The sequence below is a fragment of the Muscardinus avellanarius genome (assembly GCF_963383645.1).
Source record: "Muscardinus avellanarius genome assembly, chromosome: 14".
NCBI classification, from domain to species: domain Eukaryota; kingdom Metazoa; phylum Chordata; class Mammalia; order Rodentia; family Gliridae; genus Muscardinus; species Muscardinus avellanarius.
In genome coordinates this window covers 57,620,515-57,646,152 of record NC_137800.1, presented here as the reverse complement: position 1 = coordinate 57,646,152, position 25,638 = coordinate 57,620,515, and the positions used below count along the sequence as shown (strand labels likewise).

The window sequence follows — 25,638 nt, the reverse complement described above, 5'->3', positions numbered from 1 at the left end:
CAACAAAGATTACATTGAACTGGAAGTTAAGCCAGCCAATCAACCACTTTAGTCTCTTCATGCTTCTAAATCAACAGACAAAGAAGGGAGTTAACTCTATTTCCCTGGTTACCATGGAGAAACTGGACTACCACTCTACAATTCAAGCAAAGAAGAGCATGCTTGGTATACAGGAGATCCCTTACAACTTCTTTTAGTATAACCATACCTTATGATTAAGACCAATGGAAAACTATAACAACTAAGTTTAAGCAAAACTGTTAATGGCTCAGACCCTTCAGGAATGGATATTTGGGTCACCCCACCAGGTACTTACTGAAGGCAAAGGAAATATAGAATGGATAATAAAATACAAAATGGGCCAATGTATATACCAGTCTTGGTCACATAAGCCATTGCAGAAATGAGAACTGTAATTGTCATTATTTCTTCTTTATTTTGTCATGAATATAATTGTAATCAAATGTTCCTGTTTTCTTCCCTCTCTCATCCCTTGATCATAAAACAGATAATATATTGACTATATATGTGTAAGAGAAATTTTGAATGAAATTAGTATTTAACACAATACTGTGAGTAAGGCAGATTGCCCTTGTAAGTCAGCCTTATTCAATCAAGTTTAAGCCTGAAAAGAACAAAAAATCATTCCTTTCGGGAAGAAGAAATCCTTCCTGACAACCATCAGTCTGAGACACCAATTTTTTCCTATCCTTGAAACTGAAATGAAAAATCAGCTCATCTGTGTCAGAAATCCACCAGTCTTCCAACTAAAATTATCCCATTAGCTCCACTGGTTGAAGGCATTCAGATTCAGACTACAACTAAACCATCACCTCTGCTTGACTTCCAGATAGCCAATTTACTCTGAAGATCTGACACTTAACAGCCTCCATAAGTGCATTAACCAATTCATATAATAAACACACACATATGTGTATGTACATATACATACATACATACATATTTTATGTGTTCTGTTCCTTTGGAGAACCCGAATAATACAGAGAATAACCATTAAACCTGAAGAGAAATAGGGGTCTTCTGTTTCAACTTCTTCAAACAGACTGAAAGTAAGAGAATACCTAATACTTCTGATCATCTCAAGGCAAGACCAGCTTAGGAGTTAACCATTTGCAGGTCAATTAGTGGTAAGCATTTAGAAAACTAATAAAATCAGCAAGAGGTAGACACAGGGGCAGAAACAGGGAAGCCAAGAGAAAAATAATTAGTTCTAAAGAAAACAAAAGGTAGAAAAGCAATTATCACTTACTACTAACTTCAGTTGTGAACAGCATCGACATAGCATGGCTACTATAATCCACACTCAATGCTGCTCCAACTAAAGCAATAGTTAATTCATACTGGTGGAAGTGCAGAGAAAAGAAGATGCACATAGGTATAATGGGAGTAGTCAAGGGTTAAAATAAAGAAATAAAACTAATTATGTTGTTTTGAAGCAGGCAACAACAAATATCAACTGAGATAGGTAAAAGCTGTTCCTTCAGAAGCATGGACATGCTGGGTAGAAAAGACTTTAATATTCATAATAAACAGTATATAGTAATTTGGCTCTTTAATCTATAGTGTACCTTCAATAAAAATGAAAACATTAAAAAGAAAAATAGAAAGCCGGGCATGGTGGCACGTGCTTATATTCCCAGCATTTAAGAGGCTGAGACAGAAGGATCGTGGCTTGCGGACAGCCTCAGCTACTTAGTGAGGCCCTTTGCAACTCAGTGAGACCTTGTTTCAAAATAAAGAATAAAGAAATAGGGCTGGAGGTGTAACTCGGAGGTAGAATGCCCCTGAGTTCCATCCCCAGTACCACAAAAAAAGAAAAATAGAAAATAAAAACACAGACTAGATATTTGTATAATTAAATCATGGCCCACTGATCTAGTATTCTAGTGTAATATGTATGATATAAATACATCAATATAAGTGAATCTCAAGAACTCTCTGAGTGAACAATATAGACAGCAGACACAGGTATATGACCCCAAATACTAAAACTAGAAAATGAGGGTCTGGAGATATATATATATATCATATATATAAATGCTCAGTGGTATATAGCATTTTCCTAGCACATATGAGGCCCTGGGTTTGATATCCAACACTACCAAATTAAAAAAAAAGAAAAAAGAAAGAAAATAATCATATATGTGTTCATGTATAATTTAAATAAAAAGATAAAGATAGATAAAGAGAAAGACAGATAGAAACCAGATTGTTACAGTTTTGAAGAAGAGATGTTACGGTTTGGGAAACTGTCCCCAGGGACCTGTTAGGCTCCCAGACACAATTTCCCTCAAACACAAAAAAAACAAAAAGCATGGGTTCTTGTTCTGAGCTAAGGATAAATATGCAATAGCCCGGACTCTTGCTGAAAATTTAAAGAAGTTTATTTAAAAGGTAGAAATACAGAAGATAGTTACGGCCTAATGTAGGGTAACATGAAGGGGTGCTTCGAACAAAATCACCGAAGTACAAAACATGGAACAGACTGTTTATGCACATGGCATCCTCTATCTTGTTTCACGTAATTCTGACATAGTAAAAACTCCCTGTAAAGCCCCTCCCCTTACTTGCCAAGGTGTCTCCTTTCAGGAAGGTCGACCCCCTCCTCCCATCCCAGCTAGATTATCCAATTATTATATAAACCTGTCTTTAGACCAAGGATGAGGAAGTCCTAGTTCCCCTCTCCTATAGACTTGCTAATGATCTTTAGCTAGGTTAATTTAAGTTTCAATAGCTGTTTGCTTCCTGACCGAAACTAAGTCTTTCCCCAGGTCTGCCATTTTTACCCAATTATTTTTAAATATATTTATTAATAATCAGAGCTTTCTCAAATCTTCCTAGGCCATTCCCAGTACTGGTACACAGATGTGGTGGCACACACTTGTAATCCCAGTACTTGGGAGGCTGAGATCCTTGGGAGGATCACAGGTTCGTTGACAACCTCAGTAATTAGTGAGACTTTCATCAACCTAAGACTCTTTTAAGATAAAAACCTAAGACTACCTAAGACTGAAGATAAAAAATAAAGTAAGGCTGAGTGTGTAACTCAGAGGTAGAATGTCCCTGGGCTCAATCCTTAGTACCACACAAACATAAAAGTCAGATAATAGAGAATTAAAGCAAAAACAACAATTGAATTTGGAAACAAAAATTCATATTTATGATTTGCCACTGGAGAAGGAATAAGAAAGCTAGCTAAGCTAAGGGAAATGAGAAAGGGTAAGGGATAACTCTTATCATTAATGTCTAATTTGAGTGTGTGTGTGTGTGTGTGTGTGTGTTAGGTATATGTATATGTTTACAGATGTATACAGATATATACACACATACTAAGGGTCAAACCCAGGGACATCTACCTCTGAACTACAACCCAGCCCTATTTTATTTTAATTTTGAAACAGGGTCTCACTAGGTTGCTGAAGGCCTAGCTAAGTTACTAAGGCTGGCATCAAACCTATGGTCCTCCTGTATCAGCCTCCCAAATACCAGGATTATAGGGGTGTACCACAGCACCAGCCTGATTGCTTTTTTTGTTTTTTGGAGGGTTTTTTTTTTTTGGGGGGGGGGGGTAGGTACTGGGGATTGAACCCAGAGGTATTCTACCAAGCCCAGGTTCATTTCCCTTTTAAGAACTATATGGTAATCAGTTAAAAATCTTACTTGAACCAAAGATGACTTGACACTGTGCATCATAATACTGGCACATGCCATTGTAGCAGTAGGCTTTGTTGTTCTGGCAAGGATACCCATTCTGAATAAACACATCTGGCTGGCAAAACTGAGAAGAGCCATTGCAGTACTCAGGAACATCGCACTCGCTGGTTTTTCCTCGGCATAAAGAACCTCCTGGAAGGAACTAGGGAAATAAGATGTAAATTAAATAGGAATCTCAGGCAGTTTGTATTTGAAGCCATAGGATGTTTACATATTTTACATCTATAAAGAGTTTATTTAAAGGATTAAATAACACAATAGAAAAAATAAACAAAGGCCAACAATAGGCAGTTCACAAATATTAAAATATGGAAAAAGAAAAAATGTACCCATATTGGTAACCAAAAGAAATGTAAATTAAATAAAAATACAGGAATGCCTCATACCTAATGTACTAACTAGAATTATAGTGCTTGCAAGTAGCCAACATTAGCATAAAGAAAAAAGTATTTGAGCCAGGCATGGTGGTGCCTGCCTGGAATGCCCATACTTGAGAAGCTAAGACAGGATGGCAGGTTTATAGCCAGGCTCAGCAACTCCACCAGGCCTCCAAAACTAGTGAAACCTTGTTTCAAAATAAAATAGTGTTGGGAGTATAGCTCAGGGGAAGATGCTCCTGGGTTCAATCCCCAGATGTTTACAAAACAGAAAAGTATTTTATAACATTGTTGACAGAAGTGTAAACTGGCATATTTATGGAAAATATATGAAACATACATCAAAATTGTGTGTGGGGGGGTAATGTTATTGGGGATTGAACTCATGGGTATTCTATTTCTGAGCTATACTTCTGGGCCCCTACCCCCTTATTTTTAGAAAGAAGGTCTCACTAAGTTGCTGAGGGCCTTGTTAAATTGGTGAGGCTCATCTGGAACCTGAGAATCCTCCTGTCTTAGCCTCCCAAGTCCTGGGATTACAGGTGTGTGCCAGTACAACAAGCTTAAAAATTTGAATATACATATTCTAGCAATGATTTCTAAGTAAACTTGGAAGCAACTAAATACCCACCATTAGCTGACCAGATAAACTGTAGTACATCCATATAAAAGAATGTAACTATATAACCATGTAGAGCTACAAGACTAGAAAAAATAACTCATTGAAAAGAACAGGTAAATCAGGCATGGTGGTGCACACCTGTAATCTCAGTATTTGGTAGGCTGAGACAGAAGAACAGCAGGTTTGGGTCAGCTAATGAGACCCTCAGCAATCTAGCAAGGCCCAATTTGAAAACAAACAATAAAAAGGGCTGGGGGTACAGCTCAGAGGTAGAGTGACCCTAGATTCAATTCCCAATACCACACACAAAAGAAAGAACAGGTAGTAAAAGTATGTGTATCTATGTTTATCCACTTACACACAAGCACACATGCATCCATACCCTCACATTTGCACAGGAAAAAAAAAACTAAGTTAAAAACAAATGATCAGCAATAACTACCTGGTACAAATAAAATGATGTCTTTCCGCTGGAAGTGGTAGGGCACACTTGTTAATCCCAATACTTGGGAGGCTGAGACAAGAGGATCACAGGAGTGAGGCCAGACTCAGCCTAATACTTAGGGAGGCCCTCTGAAATTTAGTGAGATCCTGTTTCACAATAAAAAATGAAAAATAGGGCTTGGGGTGTAGCTCAGAGTGGATCCTGGGTCGAATCCCCAGTGCCACAAAATAAAATAAACAAACAATAAAATGATGTCTTTCATTTCCTATTTTCTTTCTTTCTTTCTTTTTTTTTTTTTTTTTCAATACTGGGGATTGAACCCAGGGACATTCTGCCAAAGATATACTCCCAGTTCTATTTTTTTATTCTTTATTTTGAAACAAGGTCTCACTAAGTTGTGGAGAAAGACTTCACTAAATAGCTGAGCTGGCTGCGAACTTGTGATCCTCCTGTCTCTGCCTTTCAAGTACTGAGATCACAAGCGTGCATCACCACACCCCACTTTATTCCCTATTTTCTATACTTTGGTCTTGTTGATTTGTTTCTAATCAGAAAAATAAAACCGTTTACTTAGAAGGGAAACCATTTATCATTTTAAAAATGCTTTAATTTTGTAAACAAGTGGCATAAAAATTTTCCCATAATCATACAATAAAAACAGCAGTCAGATATCTCAGAAAAAATTTTTTACATAGAGATTTTTTTCTTTTTCTTTTTCTATTTCTTTCTTTCTTTTTTTTTCTTTTTTTTTTTTTTTTTTTTTTGTGGTACTGAGGCTCCTGGAAGCCCTTCTACCTCCGGGCTACACTCCCAGGCTATTTTATATTATTTTTATTTGGAAACAGGGTCTCCTAAACCAGCGCGTGCGGCTGGCTTCGAACCCGCGCAATCCTCCTGTCTCCGCCTCCCAAGCGCGGGGATTACAAGCGCGCGCCACCACGCCCGGCTCTTTTTCTATTTCTGTTGTTGTTGTTGTTCTAAGTAGGGAGGAGTTCCTTACCTGACAGTCTTTACAACAGTCACCATATGCACATTCAGCAAATGATTTCAGCTTACAGGAACTTCCTTCACAGCAAGGGTCCAACTCACATTCCTGCCAAAAGAAAGTGACGGTGAACAGAGCAATGAGGCACCGAATTCGTACTCATTACTAAAATCTACTCCATCCTAACATGGCTATAGCAGTGAACCTCCACAATCGCTAACTGCACTTCTGGATTTATTAGAATCTCCTCAGCTACGAGTATTTTAGTCTCAATTTACCTCTAAGCTATACGCCAACCCTATTTTACTTTTTAATTTTGAAACAGGGTCTCCCTAAGTATAAAAGGAATACGGCAACAGAACACTAGCGATAAAAGTGGGTGCTGGGCATGGTGGCACATGTCTGTAATCCCAGCACTTGGGAAACTGGGATGGAAAGATCACAGGTTCAAGGACAGCCTCGGCACTTAGGAGACTTTCAGCAACCTAGCAAGATCTGTTTCAAAACAAAAAAATAAAAAGGGCTGGGGGTGTAGCTTGGAGGTAGAATTACCTTGGGTTCAATCCCTAGTAACAAAAATAAATAAATAAAAAGCACATACCTATGGTACGGCAGTAAGTGTGACTAACAGGTATAATAAAACAAAGGATAAACAAAGGAAGAATGCTACTCTGAGGAGAAAAGAGCTTTATACTAAAGGACTCTGGCACTGTAATTATATTCTGAAAGGATATGACCAAACCCAGAGCATATCTACACAGACAAAAATAACTATCCTGATTTTGCTACTATATAGTATTTTAGCTCCTGTGCCACCTGCCCCAAACCAAATTTTATTTATTTTTATTCTGTGTGTGTGTGTGGGGGGGGGGGTTACTGGGGATAGAACCCAGGGCCATTCTACCTCCGAGCTACACCCACAGCCCTATTTTCTTTCTTTATTTTTTAAACAGGGTCTCAGTAAGTTGCGGAGGACCTCACTAAGTAGCTGAGGCTGTCCATGAAGCACAATCCTCCTGTCTCAGCCTCCCGAATGCTGGGATTACAAGCATGCACCACCACACCCGGCATCCCAAAATTTTATTTTCACGTAGCTTGTGGTAATTTTCTTTTTCTTTTTTCTTTTTTTTTTTTTTTTTTTTTTTTTTTGCTGAGAGCCTCACTAAGTAGCTGAGGCTGGCTTCGAACCTGTGCAATCCTCCTGTCAGCCTCCCAAGCGCTGGGATTATAAGCGTGCACCACCACGCCTGGCTCCTATCTTGTAATTTTACAAAGCAAAAATCGAAAATGAAACTGACCTTTGGAGTACCACAGTCGCATTCTTCCCCGGGGTCCACCAATTTATTGCCGCAGAAGGGAACACTATAGGCTTCGTCGGGCTTTGGAATATTAAGAAGGCAGTTTCCCCCTTTGTTTAGTGTTAACTTCTCAAAGTCCTCTGCACTGCAACTGCTAAAGTTTCTGGAACCTCTAAAAAAATTTGAAGAAAAAAATATTTTGTTGTTGCAATCACACATTTAAAATGTTTTAACTAACAATATTTTTAATAGCAGATAACAAGCCAAAAGAAATAGAAATGAGAATATCTGTTCCTAGTAAATACAAAATATTACTTCAACCATTACATAATAGTTTACAATTTGGGTTATAATATATTGTACCTCCAGGAAAATATCTTCCAGACAAATTACTTACAATTGTTATACTCAAAGTCCGGGACCCCGGGGTGACAGAGACCACCACCACACACAATAATGCAAAAACAGGAAGGGGTTTATGGGGAACCAGCTCGAGCTAGGGTCCAAGTCTTATCCAGCGCAATGGAGTCTTGACAAGGACCCCGAGCCCGTGACCAGAGGTTGGTTTTATACAGTTTGGTTGCAGAGGTCCTGGTTTTCAAAGGAATTATCTTATTCTAAAGGAATTTTCCACAGAGCTTATCTTGAGTAACAGAGTGGCCCTTAATGATGTGTGATCGGTTCATGGCACCTAGGGTAGTTAGGAATTTTCAGCACCAGCCCCAGGTTTTGAAACTGACCAGTTCTGCAACTGTGGAGCCTGTCATGGCTCTGCTAGGGATCCACAGCAATTCATACTGGAAACTGAGTTCAGCTGCACAGCAAAATGGAGCTGGCCCACAAAATGGCATTAGTCAGGCTTAGCTAGCATTTTACCCTAAAAGCAAGCAATGTACAGAAGCAAAAGACTGCGGTTATTTCTTGATCTTCTACACAATGAAACAGAAAAATCATCAACTCTTTGATATATCAGAAGAGACCTCAAAAATTATCTGATTTTATAGAAATTAAGTTTTATCTAGTATAGTAAAAGTTTTAATATTACAAGCTAGCTATATATTGTCCCCAGATTTGTCACACACTGATGTTCCCCCTGCCACATACAATTTAGTGTTATATCTGGCTTTTTTCTTAGTTGCTATTTGACTCCATAACTATAAAATGATTCCAGGTAGTCCCACTACACTATAATTGTAGTTAACATACCTATCTGCCATGGTTGTGTGTGTATGTGTGTTACTGGGGATTGAACCAAAGGGCATTCTACCTCTGAGCTACTTCAAGTTCTATTTTTTTTTTTTTTTTTTAATTTTGAAACAAGGTTTCACTAAATTGTTGAGGATGGCTTCTAACCTGCCTCAGCCTCCTAAATACTGGGATTACAGGTATGTGCCACTATCCCCAGCTATGCTATGGGTATTTTGTTTTTGTTTTTTAATGGTACTGAGGATTAAATACAGGGACATTCTACCTCTGAGCTGCACCCTAGCCTTTTTTATTTTGAAATAGGTCTTGCTAAATTGCAGAGGCTGGCTGCAAACCTGGCATTCTCCTGTCTCAGTATTACAAGCATGTGCCACCATTCCTGGCTATGCCATTGTCTTTGAGAAATTCAAATCACATTCAAATTTTATTAGGGGTAGTTCCATTTGTTTATTTTTTCCTTGGTAGCCTGAGCTTTTGGTATGAAATTTTAAAAAAAATACTGCTAAAACTGTATTAAAGAGCTTTTTCCCAATGTTTTCTTCGAGGAGTTTTATAGTGTCAAGGCTTACATCTAGGACACTGGTCCGTTTTGAATATTTTTAGCATGTGTGGATGATGAAAGATAAGGCTCCAACTTCATTCTTTGTATGTAGAGATCTAGTTTTCTTAACTCCATTCACTGAAGAGATTATACTTTACCCATAATGCTCTCATTAAAAACTAGTTAACCATATATGTTTGAATTTCTTTCTGGGCTCTCCGTTCTGTTACATGGTCTATGTTTATTCTTTGTTTTTGTGTTTTGTGTTACTAAGGAGAGGGAGAGAAAGAGAGAGAGAGAGAGAGAGAGAGGGAGGGGGAGAGGGAGAGAAAGAGAGAGAGAGTGTAAGTGTGTATGCACGCATGTAACTAGTAACTATGGATTAAACCCAGGGGGATTCTACCTCCCACCCCCACCCCCAGCATTATTTTATTTTTTGTCTTACTTTTTTATTTTATATATATATTTTTTTGGGGGGTGGCACTGGGGTTCCTAGAAACCCTTCTACCTCTGGGCTATACTCCCAGACCTAATATATATATATATATATATTTTTTTTTTTTGAAACAGGGTATCTTAAAGTGGGGCAACTGTGTGGGTAACAGCAGGAGAGTCCTAAAGAAATTAAAAACACAACTACTATGTGACCCAGTAATCTCTGTCTTAGATATATATCTCCCCAAAATTATATCACATCTTATAAAAATATCTGTATTCCCAGGTAATATGTATGTATTACCATAGCCAAGATATAAAAACAATCTATGTATATCCATCAATGGACAAATGAATAAACTATAGAGTGTGTGTGTGTGTGTGTGTATGTGTGAGTGTGTGTATGTGTGTGTATGTGTGTGTGTGAGAGAGTGTGTGTGTGAGTGTGTGTGTGTGTGTGAGTGTGAGTGTGTGTGTATGTGTGAGTGTGTGTATGTGTGTGTGTGTGAGTGTGTGTGTGTGTGTGTGTGTGTGTGTGTGTGTGTGTAGTACTGGGTATTGAACTCAGGGGCATTCTACCTCCAAGCTAGACCCCCAGTCCTATTTTGTTTCTTATTTTGAAAGAGGGTCTCACTAAGTAGCTGAGGCCAGCAGTAAATCTATGATCCTCCTGTCTCAGCCTACCAAGTACTGGAATTACAAGTGTGTATCACCATGCCTAGCCAAATGTGCTTTCACTATTATCAACCTGATCCCAATAGCCTGGGATCAGGAAGTCCAAAGAGAAGGCTCTAAGTCATGGTGCCAAGTAGACGCAGTAAAAGAGGGCCTGGTTCTGAAAGCTTTCTGATGTAGGTTACACTGAGAGCAGAGTGAAGAAAACCATTTCTCTAATAGGCACCTCCCAGGAAGAGCACTCCACACTTCCAGAAATATAAGAGCAGAACAGGAGAAGACCACTAGTGGGGTGGTACTGTGGTTCCTGGAAGCCCTTCTACCTCCAGGCTACACTCCCAGACCTATTTTTACATTTTAATTTGGAAACAGGGTCTCCCAAGCCAGCGCATGTGGCTGGCTTCGAACCTGCGTGATCCTCCTGTCTCTGTCTCCCAAGCGCAGGATTACAAGCGTGCGTCACCACGCCCAGCCCATAAGTATATTTTTAAATCTTATTACAAGCTGGGTATGGTGGCACACACCTGTAATCCCAGTACTTCAGAAGCTGGCACAGAAGGATCACAGGTTCAAAGCTAGCCTCAGCAATTTAGTGAGGCTGTCAGCAACTTAGCGAGATTCTGTTTCCAAATTTAAAAATTTTTTACAAAATAGGGCTGAGCCTGGAGGTAGAAGGCACCTGGGTTCCACCCCTAGTATAATATATACACACCAAAAAAATCTTATTACAAAATTATAAGTGACTTTAAGTGACTTGAGTTATCTAGGAAAAAAAAATCAAACATCTACATCATTTGCATCTAAAAAGGCCTAAAATATCTGGGTATGGTGGCACATACTTGTAATCCCAGTACTTAGGAGGCTGAGACAGGAGGATCAGGTAGGTTCGAAGCCAGCCTCAGCTACTTAGTGAGGCTCTCAGCAACTTAGTGAGACCCTGTTTCCAAATAAAATATAAAATAGGTCTGGGAATGTACCCCAGAGGTATAATGCCCCTGGATTCCATCCCCAGTACCACAATAAATAAATAAATAAATAAATAAATAAATAAATAAATAAATGTCAAAAATGATGAACATAAAATTAAGGGTAGGAAATCTGTACTCAAAATCCAATTGCAATTTTACACATTAACAAAAGTTACCCAAAAAGGAGACTAAGAAAATAATGCCAGTTATAATAGCAGAGAAAACAATAAAATACTTAGGAATAAACTCAATACATGAGGTAAAAGACATAAAAGACATATATACTAAATGCTATAAAACATGAGCCAATTATGGTGGCACACGCTTATAACCCAGTACTTTGGAGGCTGAAACAGGAGGCTTGTAGGTTTGAGGCCAGCCTCAGGAACTTAGGTCTTTGACAACTTAGTGAGACCCTATTTCAAAATAAAGGATAAAAAATAGGACTGGGGGTATAACTTGGAGGTAGAATGTCTCTGAGTTCAATTCTCAGTTCCATTTAAAAAAAAAAAAACTATAACACTGCAAAAAAGAAGTCAAAGATGGTACAAATAAAACGACATCCCATTTTCATGGATTGTAATAAAGAATATTAGTAAAATGTTCATATTACCCAAAGTGATCTACAGAGGCAATGTAACCCCTCTCAAAATTCCAACAGAATCTTTCACAGAAATTTTTTTTTTTGATGGTTGAGGTAGTAAATATTCTACTTGAAACATCAGCAGCAAATATAATATATAAATTCACATTTTTCCATTTGTTAAATACCTATGCATGTACTATATTCCTTAATTCAGTAAACTATTATTAGTCAAAATGAGAGATCTTTTCCATATTCAACCTATTTGACTCAAAAACCACATTCCAGCTTTCAACATATGTATAAAATTACCTTCTTTTATAATTGTGTAAAATTCAACCTGTCTGTATTATTCACTGCAAACTATTAGCTGTTATTTATTTATTACAAAGGGACACTGGTATATAGGGAAGCCAAGAATTTACCTTCTTGGACAGAAAATGAAACTGAACAGCAACTTCTTCACTGTAATGAGAATTATTACACAGCAACTTCTAACGTTAGGCTTAACTCCAGCCATAAAGTACATTCTGGAATTTAAGAGATATAGGCGTAGTTCAAGTATACACTCTATATCCCTAAAACCACATCATCCCCTAGTTCAGAGGTAACTCTATTACTTTAGAAAATAAAGACCTGGAATTCTAATATTCTCAGATCCTGTGTGAACAGTCCATTTAATTTACTGGAATGCTTTTTAAAATTTTAGTATACTACAAAAGAGAAGGAACAAGTTAAGCCTCAATTTAAGCAATAGTCTAATCGCATCAGTATAAATGGTATTCTTTTTTGTGTGTGTGGTAGGGATTGAACCACGGGGCATTCTACGTCTGACCTACACTCCTAGCCCCATTTTATTCATTCATTTTTTTATTTTGAAGCGGGGCCTAAGTTGCCGAGGCTGGACTAGAATCTGTGATCCTCCTGTCTCAACCTCCCAAGCACTGGGATTACAGGTGTGCGCCACTATGCTCACCTCATTTGGTATTCTCTTAGTCACGGCACAGACTGCAAACAAATTTGAGGTTATTTTTCAACTTTTTTAATGCTTCGATGTAATAACTACATTATGAAACACTCAATGATGTCAGGCTTACTCAGTGAATTCTTTTGACACTGTATAAATAGGTGGCAGAGTAGCACAACATTGAGACTCAAAATTCTTGAAAAGAGTTATATGATTAATTTGTCCAGAATTTGTAAATTACTGTTTCCCAACATAAGTAAGCTGAAATTATACTTATTCTCTGTATATAGTCCAGTTTGCCGACATACTTGTTCTCCTGGGTAGATGTCAGCTAGAAATTAGCAAGAACAGCCTTTTCTATTGTCACTTGGCAAAGATGGAAAATCAAACCACCAAACTCTTTCTGCCCGCAAGGCTGCCCTCTACTGGACTGTGAAAGCATTTAGCCAAAACGTCAAGGGAATGTCATTTTACTGGACAACACAGTAGATAGAATGTAAACATTCCATATCTGAGCTCCTCCAATAAGCTAAAAAAAAAAAATCTTTGGCAAATAAACCTTTACAATGAGTGTGCCGATTCTACAAAGTAAATAATTTCAGTCATTTTTAGAACCGGTAATAAAGACGCTTATGTCGTTTCATTCTTTTCAACATTGAAGGCAGATTGAAAACAACAGTAATCATAGGTAGAAGCAACAGGCATACTCTTCACTCTTTTATGATGACCTGTGTACTAAAACAAAGCACATTTTCTGTGAGTTTACTGTGGATGTTTTCTTATGCATAAGTATTAAGTCATAGCAGACACAAGCTGAGTAGTTCATATCCGTCAAGTCTCTTTCACAAGCATTGAAACTTTTCAGAGCTGTTTGAGTAGTAAGTTGTTTTTCTCTGTGATTCATCCCCATGCCTGAGATTTGCAGTACTGCAGGACCAGTTTGCCATCACTGCCAGAACACTCATAAAGGGTTCCAACTTCCTGGTCTGGGGAAGGAGCGAAGGACTGATTCACATAAACAAACAACTGTTCTGAGGCCACAAGTTTAAGAAATTCCTTGATGGAGTCAATGAGTCCTTGAATGGTTCGGGTTCGTTCTACAGCCCACTTCTTTGTTTTCATTATAGGGGTGTCTCCCTCAGCCTTCAGCAAGATGTCAACGCAAAACTCTTTGGGAAGGCTCCGCGGCCACGGCGCGTGCGCGGCCACGTGACTGGTACCCTTTCGCCCAGAAATTTTTTAAAAACAATTCTAAAATTCACTTTATATCACAAAGGACCTCGAACAGCCAAAGCCATATTGATAAAGAACAAAGCTGAAATCATCATACTTCCTAACTTCAAAATATACTACAAAGGTGCAGTAATTAAAACAGTAGGCCAATGGAACATAAAAGAGTAATAGAAATACTCGGAAAAAAGTACCCAGAAGTAAGTTCATGCGTATATGGTAAACTGATCTTCAACAAGGGACACAAATGCACAATGAAAAAAGGACAATCATATCAATAAATGGTGCTGAGAAGACTATATCCACAAACAAGAAAAAAGAGCTCTCAGCAACTTAGTGAGACTCTGTTTCCAAATAAAGTATAAAATAGTCTGGGAGTACAGCCGGGAGGTAGAAAACCCCTGGGTTTCACCCCCAGTACCACCAAAAAATTAAAAAAAAAAAAGAAAAAAGAAAGAAATCAGGCCCTTATCTCAAAACATAAATGAAAATTTATTCAAATGGATTAAAGATTTAAATATAAGATCTGCAATTGTAAGAGTCCTACAAAAAACAAGAGAAAATGCCCCATAACATTGGTTTGGTAATGATTTAATGGATATGATACCGCAAGAACAGGAAGTAAAGACAAAATTAAGACAAGTGGGGCTACATCAAGCTAAAAAGCACCTATCGAGCAAAGGAATCATCAACAGACTGAAAAGCCAACTTATAAAACAGGAGAAAACATCTGCGTATCATATATTTAATATCAGGTTAATATCCAAAGTGTATTTTTAAAAATCCCTATAGCTCAATAGCAAAAAATAGTAACTCAAAAAAATGGTCAAAGGACCAGAATAGCCATTTCCCCAAAGACAAAGAAGGTTATATAAAAGGCTGCTTAATGTCACAATTAATTTGATCAGAATCACAAAGAGATTTGACCTCACACGTTAGGAATACTATCTCAACAAAACAAAGGGTGATGAGGTCAATGAATGCTGAGAAAATCTTGGACTGTTGGCAGTAATGTAGTACGGTGTAGCAATTATAAATAACAGTTTGGGTGCACCTCAAAAAATAAATAAATAAAAGTAAAGAGAACTAACAATGTAACCTGCAGTCCCACTTCTTGATCTATTTCCAAAAGAGCTAAAATCAGGATTTCAGAGACTTTTGATATTTCCACCCACATTCTGGCAGCAGTGTTCATAACAGCCAAGGTATGTAAACAATCCAAATGCCCATCCACAGATGAACGGATAAAGATGATGGGCGCCAGACACACACACACACACACACACACACAATTAAATATTAGTTAGTCTCAAAAAGGAAAAAAACACTACCACTTACGACAACATGGTAAACCTCAAGGACATTATGCTAAGTGAAATAAGCCAGTCACAGAAGACCAGGGATCTTGTCAGTATTTTCTTTGTGTGTGTCTGGGGATTGAACCTAGGAGCATTCTACCTCTGACCTATACCCCCAACCCAATTTAATTTTTTATTTTGAAACAGGATCAATATCTCACTAAGTTGCTGAAGTTAGCCTCGAACCTATAGCAATTCTTCTGTTTCAGCCTCCCAGATACTTGGATTATAGGTGTACACCACCATGCCAGGCTTATTGTAATGACTTTTGAAAGAAGTTCTAAGATCAAGTCATAGGCTCTGGACCCCAGACTTCCTAAAGTCAAATTCCAGTCAGAAATTTGAATGTGTGGCCTCCGTTTCCTCATCCATAAGTGAACAGAGTATCTATAACTCATTAAACTAAGCAGTAAATGAGTTGATACAGTTTAAGAACTGAGAAGTGTCTATATATTAAAAAAAAACTAATAAATGTTTACTATTCTTTCTGCTTCTCTCTGTAACACCTCCTCCTTTTATCACTATAGAACGGGGACCAGTAATAGGCAAAGTGAGTATTTTTTTTCTTTTGCTTAAAGTGACAATGCAGCATTTCCTCAAAAAGGAGTCTGTGGAGAAATTTTTCATAAGGTCCTTCAACCAAATCCAATCCGCACCAAATCTAACAGTAGATTTTCCTATGCTCTTATATTCTTTTGGTCTCTCATCTGATTTACAGAAGAGTGTAATTACAAATCTAGGCTTATAGAAATGTTTCCTTCTTAAAGTTCTCTAAAACTATTTAATTAGAAAATAAGTTTTTTCAGCTGTGCACAGTGGCGAATCTGTAATCCCAATATCTGGGAGGCTGAAACAGGAGGATCACAGGTTCAAGGCCAGCCTCTGCAAATCAAGGAGACTCTCAGTAACCTGGTGAGACCCTTTTTCAAAATAAAAACCGAAAGCTTGTTGTGGTGATGCACACTTATAATCCCAGTACTTGGGAGGCTGAGACAGAAGGATCACAGGTTCAAGGCCAGCCACAGCAACTTAGCGAAGCCGTTTCAAAATAAAAAATAAAATAGGGTTGGTAGTATAGCTCAGAGGTAAATGCTCCTGGATTCAATCCCCAGTAACGAAAGAAAGAAAGAAAGAAAGAAAGAAAGAAAGAAAGAAAGAAAGAAAGAAAGAAAGAGAGAGAAAGAAAGAAGAGAGAAAGAAAGGAAGAGAGAAAGAAAGGAAGCAAATAGGTTTCTTACTGATGTATTTCAGGAATCAAAAATAACTTTTCTTGTTTTTTCAACATAGACATGAGTATTCATCGGAGTTTAAGAAACACTGATATAAAATACCATATGAAGAAGAAAGAACTCAGATACTCACGATGCCCCTGAATTCATGATGCAGCTCTTTGCTCCACAGAAGCAATCTCTCCCATCATCATGGTTCATTCCAAGGTTATGACCCAACTCATGAGCAACAATGGATGCAAATGTCTCCACAGTGATTTGTCCAAACTGTTCAAACACAGCAAGGAATTAGTTATGTTTCTCAATAAAAAGGAAATATTTTGTTTCCCAGATTATTTTTTCACAAAAGGAAATTTATCCGCTCCAGTACTGACAGCCTTTATGATAAATCAAGCATCTAATAACAGTCTTCATACATTTCTGTCTAGTAAGAAGCTAGTATGACTCACACACTGATAGTGGGAATGGATTCTTTAGAAAACAGATCAGTTTAGCACCAAAGGATTATTACACCAATAATAGGTTATTCACAGTGACTTGGGGGAAAACAAATTGATGGTTCTAATTCAATTCTTTCAAATGAACCCTCTTTTTCCTCATTCATAAAAAGATGCTATTACACACATAAAAATAGCAGAAAACTAGATCTCCAGGAAAAGAACATGTCTGCCACTCCTACTGAGTCCCTAATAATACCCAATTGTCTTAATGAATAGGGGAAGAGTAGAGTGAACAAATGCTTGATACCATCCTAACGCAGATACCCAAAGGTGCACGGCAGGGCGACATACCACATTGATCCCGCCAGCATGGCTCCTCGAGCACACTGTTCCCACAAATGCCATTCCCGCAGTCCCACCGAAGCCTTTCTTCCTAAATGAAAAGGTAAAAGTTATCAAATGTATGAGGGTAAAGGATTACATTATTCCTAATTCTCTGGGTGATCTTAACTGGATTGACAAAATCTCAAAAAAAAAAAAAAAAAAACAGGAGAAAAATGGCAAGATAAGTAATTTTTAAAATAAAAACAATAGCTCTGCTTGTCTCCTTTATATTATCAAAGAATGAGATTAGTATTACAAAGATATTTTATAAATTTTTTATAATTGTATTGATGCAATGTAATTTATGCTATAGTAAGATTCAAAGTGATAAATTCATATGTGCACACAACTATCTCCTGGTGGAGTTCCCTCCTAACCCCATCCTGCTAACCACTCCTCCTTTCCTGTACATGCCAGTAAAGTTGGTAGTGATGATTTCATGGTTGAACATATTATTTGGTCTGTTTTCTTCCTCAAGCCTCCTTTTCCTCTCCTCCTCTCCCTCTCCCAATCCCCTTCTACTACTCTTAGAAGTGGACTAAATTATTTTGCATTCTGAACACAAAAAGCAAGTAAATAAAATAGAAAAATCACTTACAGAACTAACTGTGCACTGTCATGCCTCCTGCGCATGATAAGAAACTTCTCCCGCCACTGTACAAAGTTCCCCAACACATCTCCAGCACCTCCAATTATACTGATCAGGTTTCCATTTGTCCAAATCTCCAGTCCAACTAGCACAATCCTAATATTTAACATAATATACATCTGGGAAGAAAAGATAAATAAAAGCATATAACTCTGTTTACATTGTCTTTGGATATACAATATTTTCTTTTATTTTTTAGGGAGTTTGTATATTCTTCTGTTGCCTGTGCCATTGAAATCATATCCAAGAAATCACTGCCAATTTCAATGTTGTGAGGTTTTATGACCCAGATTTTCTCCTAAAAGTTTATAGTCTTAAGATTTATATTTAGGTCTTTTATCTATTTTGAGTTAATACTTGTATATGGGATTAGGTAAAGGTCCAATTTTATTCTTTTCCATGTAATTATTATTTTTCAACAATATTTAGTTAAAAGATTATTATTTCCACCACCAAATGTTCGTGGAAACCTTGTCAAAAATAACTTGACAATATAGGGAAGAATTTAGCTCTAGGCTTGTATTTAACTCCAATGGTCTATATATCTGCCTTTAGAACAGTACTACACTGTTTCAATTATTGTAGCTTTATATGGTTTGAAATCAGAAAATATATATCTGCTAGCTTTGTTCTTTTTCAAGATCGTTTTGGGTATCTAGAATTCATATTCCATATTAGGATAGATTTTTTTCTGAAAAATAAATATATAAATATATGATAGTTTCACCTAAAAAAACAAAAAAAAATATGCTCTAGTAAGAAAGAAAGCAAAAAGAAATATTGAAATGCTATCTTTAAATCATCAAACGCTTGGTATCAGACAAATGAAACTGTTATGTGAGATTATCATTTTTAATTTTGGATAAATTGCTATAATACTAGATGTCAACCACTAAGCCAAGCATGGGAAGGAGGGATGGGGAGAGAATGGGGTGGGGATTGGGTGGGGGCTGACTGGGCGATGTGTGCATGTATGTCTACAAAAGTTTGTATCCCACTATGATGTATGAATACAGTGCACCAATAAAATAAAATTAAAAAAAAAAAGAAATGCTGACGAGTAAGAAATACTTTAGTTATTTTCAGGAATAAAATATCAATATCTGGATTGGTAAACTATACCAAGACTACAAACCCCATTGTGTCAAAATGTAAGTTTCACTCCATGGTACTTTCCTTAATGAAACAAAGAAAACTCTTTTTCCAGTGGAAATTATTTCTGTGCAGTTCTAAAATAACCAAACTGGTAAACTGTAGAATCATGTAGTCAAAATTAGTTTTAATTTTTCAAAGAATGCTTTATTTCTTTACTATGTTAGAATATTACTAATAAACCTAAGACATCATTAATTGTAAAAAAAATAAATAAATAAAATAAAATAGATTATGGAATCTAAGAAAAATTCTCTTAACCGCATGAAGTAACACAACTACTTAAATTAAAAACAGGGCTCTCTCCTTCCAAAATAAAAAGTAAGTCTTTCTTTCAATACAATGAGATTAACCTCAAGACTCTCAGTTTCCTCACCCAGTAAATGATAGGTAACAGAAAGTCAGAATCCTGCTTATCTCCTGCTGTAACATCTTAAAAACATGGTAAATTAAATGTTTGGTAATTTGGGTTCCAAAACTTGCTCTGAAGTAATGCAAAACCATTCAGAGTCTGCCTTTATCCCACTGCTATAGTTTGCATCTTGGCTGTCCCCCCTGGCCTATGTGGCAAAGGACTGGACCCAGAAGGATGTTGTTGGGATGAAACGTTTAAGAGGTGAAGCTTAGTGAGAGGTTTCAGATACTGGGGACATGCCCTTAGATGGAACTGCTGAACCCAGTCCTTTCCTCTTCCTCTTTTGTTTCCTGGATCTGAAGTAAGCAAATTTGCTCTGACACATGCTCCCACCATGATGCCACCCACCTTGCTACAAGTCCAAAACAATAGAGAAGATTAATGATGCACTAAAATCTCCAAAGCTGCGAAACGAAACAAACCTTTACTACTTGTAACTTGATTATCAGGTATTTTGTTACAGTGACAGAAAACTAAGACACATACTTAACATAAATATTCATACATTTCAATGTAGAAATATCAATGAACTTGATTAGAAGGCACTATCTTAAGATCCTGCAGGAGTAATATATGATGAACCATAATATCTTCTGAAGTGCTTATCTAAAATTCTAATTACGGGCCGGGTGTGGTGGCGCACGCTTGTAATCCCCGCGCTTGGGAGGCGGAGACAGGAGGATCGAGTAGGTTCGAAGCCAGCCGCGCTGGCCTAAGAGACCCTGTTTCAAAAATATAAAATAGGTCTAGGAGTGTACCCAGGAGGTAGAAGGGCTTCCAGAAACCCCAGTACCACCAAAATAAATAAATAAATAAATAAAATTCTAATTACAGGTACCCCAAAGTTTTTAGATAAAGGACTATAGAACTTATATGTAATTCATAGATATTCTGTGAGAAGCAAACTATTAAGTATAATGCACTTGGTTCAGTTTCTAGCATACGCTAAGTACTCAATAGAATGCTATCATTACCATCATCACTATCATTATGGTGTTTATATCAGGGGAAAACATGTCCTAAAGATAAAATCAGCCTATAAAATGTGTATCAGGTTTAATATCTTCTACTGTAGGAACTCCAAGTTACACACACACACCACATACAATTTAATATTGTCTCATTGGTTTTAAGGTAGGAGGCAGCCTTATTCAAAGTAAGATTCTCTCGATAAAAAGGTCAAAAAAAATAAAAATTCAAAGATCTTAGATGGCCACAGTGGCATGTACCTGTAATCCCAGTACTTTGAAGGCTAAGACAGGTGAATCAAAGTTTCAGGCCAGCTTCAGCAACTTAGTGAGGTCCTAATTCAAATTAAAAAATGAAACAGGGCTAAGGGTATAGTTCTGAAGTAGAAGATCCCTAGGTCAAAAAGCACAGAATTAAACACACACACACAAAAAAAAAAAAAACTCAAAGATCTTTTCATAAACAACTGAGTACCTTGGCCTATCTACTCTAAAAATAAGGTAGCTACAAATATAAAATGTTTTGTTCTTCTAAGTATTTCTACACTTACACTTTCCTTTCAAACAATAAAAAAGTTAAAACGAGAAAGCAAATCTCTAGCCCCGGGCTGGAGGCGGCCAGCTCCCCAGAAGGTCCGGAGGCCCAGACTGGAAGGTCCAGTGCCTGGGTTGGGGGCCATGCAGCCCCGCTGGCTCCCTGGAAGGTCTGGAGCCCCGGGCCAGGGACACGTGGCCCGGATGGCTCCCTGGAAGGGGATGGGGGGAGGGTATGGCCTGGCTAGAAGGGCGGGGGCGGGGGGGGGGGGGCTGTGGCGGCACAGCCCTGCTGCCTCCCCAGAAGGTCCAGTGCCCCGGGCAGGGGGCACAGGGCTCGGCCACCCACAGGAAGGCCTGGTGCTAGGTGGGAGGCCGAGCCGCAGGTACCGAGGAATTCAGCGCTGCTGTGCTGCGCCAGGCCATGGTGCACTTAGAACAGCAGATCCTGCTATGCGCGGTGACGCTGTTGGACTCTGCTCTTGGAAGGGAGAAAAAAATTCATTGCTACCGAGTGCCTGATCCCACAACCTCTTCAAACCACACATACCGTCTTATCTTATTCAAAAAAAAAAAAAAAAGGAAAAGAAAAAAGAAAAGAAAAAATATTGGAGATGGGTCAAGATGGCCATGGCAGCAGCCAGGATTCTAGAGATGCAGACAAAACATCCAACTGAACTGCAACTTTTGGAAAAATTCCCCATGAATGTAAGGAGGACTGCTTCTTCCTTACATGCCTAAGAAGCCTGGACATCATCTGTAAGGAGAGAGCTCAGTGGAGACCTAGGGGGAAGGCGGTGTTGGCAGCAGCAGCTGCGGTGGCGGTGGAGGCTTGTATTTGGGAGAGGCAGAGATCTGATCCAACCCACCCTGATCTTCTGAAGAAATTACCCCAAAGGTGGAATGCTACCGTCGCACATGCTCAGGAACATTGGACAACATGCAGTGTGGGAAAAGAGTTTGGGAAAGAATTGAAATGGTGGAGGCAGTGGCAATGGCAGTGGCCAGCACTCAGGAGAGGCAGAGATCTGATGCAATGCACCTGGAACTTTTGAAGAGATAACCCCAGAGGCAAAATGCTACCACCATGCACCCTCGGGAACTTAGGACAACGGGCTGGGTGAAGAGGGTGCTCAGATCGGAGCCTGCCGAGGGCTGAGGCTGGAGGTACGGACAGCAAGGCTGGGATCGGAGCCTGCTGAGGGATTAGGCCGGTGCTGGGGCCAGCGAGGCCAAGATGGGAGCCCGCCGTGAGGCAAGGCTGGTGCAGGGGCCTCCAAGGCCGGGATCGGAGCCTGCCGAGGGGTGAGGCCAGTGCCAGGGCCAGTAAGGCCAGGACCGGATCCCAACATGAGGCAAGCCGGTCCTGGGGTCTCCAAGACCAAGATCAGAGCCTTCCAAGGGGTGAGGCCGGTGCCGGAACCAGCGAGGCCGGGATCAGAGCCTGCCATGAGGCAAGGCTGGCGATGGGGCCTCCAAGGCCGGGATTAGATTCTACCGAGGGGTGAGGTCGGTGCCGGGGCCAGAGAGGCCAGGATCGGAGCCTGCCAAGGGTTGAGGCTGGTGTCGGGGCCAGTGAGGCCGGAATCGGAGCCCACCGTGAGGCAAGGCTGGTGCTGGGGCCTCCGAGGCCAGGTTCGGAGCCTGCCGAGGGGTTAAGCCAGTGCTGGGGTCAGCGAGGCCGGGATCAGAGCCTACCATGAGGCAAGGCCGATGCTGGGGCCTCTGAGGCTGGGATCGAAGCCTGCCGAGGGGTGCGGCTGCTGCTGGGGCCAATGAGGCCCGGATAGAAGCCTGCCGTGAGGCAAGGCCAGTGCTGGGGACTCCAAGGCCGGGATCAGAGTCTGCCGAGGGGTTAGGCCAGTGCCGAGGCCAACGAGGCCGGGATCGGAGCCTGCCAAGGAGTTAGGCCTGTGCTGGTGCCAGCGAAGCCGGGATCGGAGCCTGCTGTAAGGCAAGGCCAGTTCTGAGGGCGGGATCGGAGCCTGCTGAGGGTTGAGGCCGGTGCTGGGGTCAGCAAGGCCAGAATCGGGACCTGCCATGAGGCAAGGCCAGTACTGGAGCCAACGAGGTTGGGATCAGAGTCCTCCAGGTGTCTAGGCCAGTGCCAGGGCCATCAAAAGTGGGTTTCAGAACTTGCAATGCGACACACACAGAGAAATATCACAGAAAATTAAAAACCAGATGCTTTCCCTAATATGCAAAATCTAGGAAGAAATGGGTAACAGGAGGAGGTCTAGTTGAAGAAAGGGCCCTATAGAGGAAAAACCAAGGTGACCAATCAGAGGGGATGGGATAGGGAGGATGGAATCTCTTTAAGACTCATGATGTACGTAAACAAATGTATCAAAGATAATCACCAATCAAGCATGGGATCGAGGAGGGGAATGGGATGGGGATTGGATAAGAGCTAATTGGATGATGTCTGCTTGTATACCCTTACAAGTCTTGTATTCCAATGTGATGTATGATTACAATGCAATAATAAAAATATATATATTTTAAAAAAAGAAAGCAAATCTCTGAAAGACTAAATCATTTAGGCCTATAATGAAGCTCAAACTCAGAGAACTTTTAAATTCTGCTGAGAATGCAAAGATAGGACAGAGCAACCTTACTTGAGGGAAAATGTGACTTACACTATCCAGGTAGTTTGCTAAACAAATCATCTCTTCTCTCACAGCCGTTTGGTTCCTTCCCATCATGTCATACTGGAAAAGCAAAGAAGAAAAATCATTACCACCAAAGTAATATAATAATAAAAATATCAGCCAGGTGTTGTGATGCACACTTGTAATCCCAGTACTTGGGAGTCTGAAACAAGAGGATTGCAGGGCGGCCAGCCTCAGCTACTTAGTGAGGCCCTCCAAAACTTAGTGAAACTCTGTTCCTAAATAAGGAATAAACGCCGGGCATGGTGACATACGCTTGTAATTCCAATGCTTGGGAGGCTGAGACAGGAGTACTGCACAGATTCAAAGCCAGCCTTAGCTACTTAGTAAGGGTTTCAGCAACTTAGTGAGATCCTATTTCCAAATAAAATAGAAAATAGGTCTGATAGTGTAGCCCGAAGGTATAAAGCCTCTGGGTTCCATCTCTAGCACCACAATAAATAAATAAATAAATAAATAAGGAATAAAACATAGGGGTGGGAGTGTAGCTCTGTAGTAGAATGCCCCTGGGTTCCATCCCCAGTACCACAAGAAGAAAAAGAATTAAAATATCAGTAATCTGCTACAATAAAGATAAGAATCCATTTCCTCTGAACTAAAAATTGAGGCATGCCAACATCTCAATATATCTCAATACATTTTAGAGAAAATAGGAATAAAAGAAAAACGGACAATAATACTAATAAAAATGCATTAAAGTTTTTCTTGTCTTCAAATGTGTAGGTTTGTTTGCTTGTTTGTTTGTTTTGTGGTGCTAGGAATTGAACCTAGGGGCATTCTACCTTCGAGCTATACCCCCAGCCCAATGTTTTTAATATTCTTTATTTTGAAACAGGGTCTCACTAAATTGCAGAGGGCCTCACTAAGTAGCTGAGGTTGGCTACAAACCTCATGTCTCAGCCTCCCAAGTACTGGGATTACAAGTGTGTGCCACCACACCCCAGCTCTTTTCACTCATTTTAATACAAAAATATTTTGAAGCCTTTCACAAAGGCACAGTTTATAATAAAATGCACAGATAAAAGAATTAAAGAGAGCCAGGCATGGTGGCACACACTTGTAATCCCAGCATTCAGGAGGCTGAGACAGGAGAATCACGATTCACAGACAGCCTCAGCTACTTAGTGAGGCCTTCCGTAACTTAGTGAGACCCTGTTTCAAAGTAAAGAATAAAAAATAGGGCAGGGGGTGTAGCTCAGAGGTCAAATGCTCCTGGGTTCCATCCCCAGACCTAAAAAAAAAAAAAAAAAAAAAAGACAATCTATAGGATTTCCTCATCCTTTCTCTTGGGCTAATGACAACATCAATAAATTGTTCCTTTTGTTTCTGTGGTGTTGAAGTGCCACCACAGGATATCCAGTATGTTACTGCTTGACCTCTGTGTTATACCTCAAACCCCAATAAACCATTTCTAAACCCGGAACTAAAGTAATTATGAGATGTCAGAGTGTGGTGGTGAATAACTATAATCCCAGTACTTGGGACGCTGAGTCAGGAGGATCGCAGATTTGAGGACAGCTTCAACAAGTAGTGAGACTCTCATCAACCTAGCTACACCCTGCTTCAAAATAAAATAGGCCTGGGGTATAGCACAGAGATAGAATGCCTCTGGGTTCAACCCCCAATACCACAAAAATAAATAAAGCAATTATGAGCAATTACCAATGATCAATAGTTGAAATATAGGATAGAAACATAGTAATCCCAGGCTGAGACAAGAGGATCGCAGTTCACAGAGAGCCTCAGCTACTCAGTGAGGCCCTCCGCAAC

At 39.4% G+C, this 25,638-nt stretch overlaps 2 protein-coding genes across 2 annotated transcripts in view; both read right to left on the bottom strand.

Moving 5' to 3' along the window:
* ADAM9 (ADAM metallopeptidase domain 9) overlaps positions 1 to 25,638 on the bottom strand; it is a gene marked incomplete at both ends in the record, with an annotated part of 117,749 nt that overhangs the window by 56,535 nt on the left and 35,576 nt on the right. The window contains 7 exons of the mRNA XM_080710259.1: positions 3,682 to 3,877; positions 6,180 to 6,272; positions 7,463 to 7,634; positions 16,788 to 16,921; positions 17,446 to 17,527; positions 18,077 to 18,246; positions 23,836 to 23,907. Coding sequence (XP_080566385.1) covers positions 3,682 to 3,877; positions 6,180 to 6,272; positions 7,463 to 7,634; positions 16,788 to 16,921; positions 17,446 to 17,527; positions 18,077 to 18,246; positions 23,836 to 23,907 — 919 coding nt within the window. The remainder of the gene's footprint in view (positions 1 to 3,681; positions 3,878 to 6,179; positions 6,273 to 7,462; positions 7,635 to 16,787; positions 16,922 to 17,445; positions 17,528 to 18,076; positions 18,247 to 23,835; positions 23,908 to 25,638) is intronic.
* LOC308273646 (ubiquitin-like protein ATG12) lies at positions 13,738 to 15,244 on the bottom strand (the record flags this gene model as incomplete). The annotated part of the gene is made up of 2 exons (XM_080710901.1): positions 13,738 to 14,058; positions 15,167 to 15,244. The coding sequence occupies 2 exons, from the start codon at positions 15,242 to 15,244 to the stop codon at positions 13,738 to 13,740; spliced, it is 399 nt and encodes a 132-aa protein (XP_080567027.1).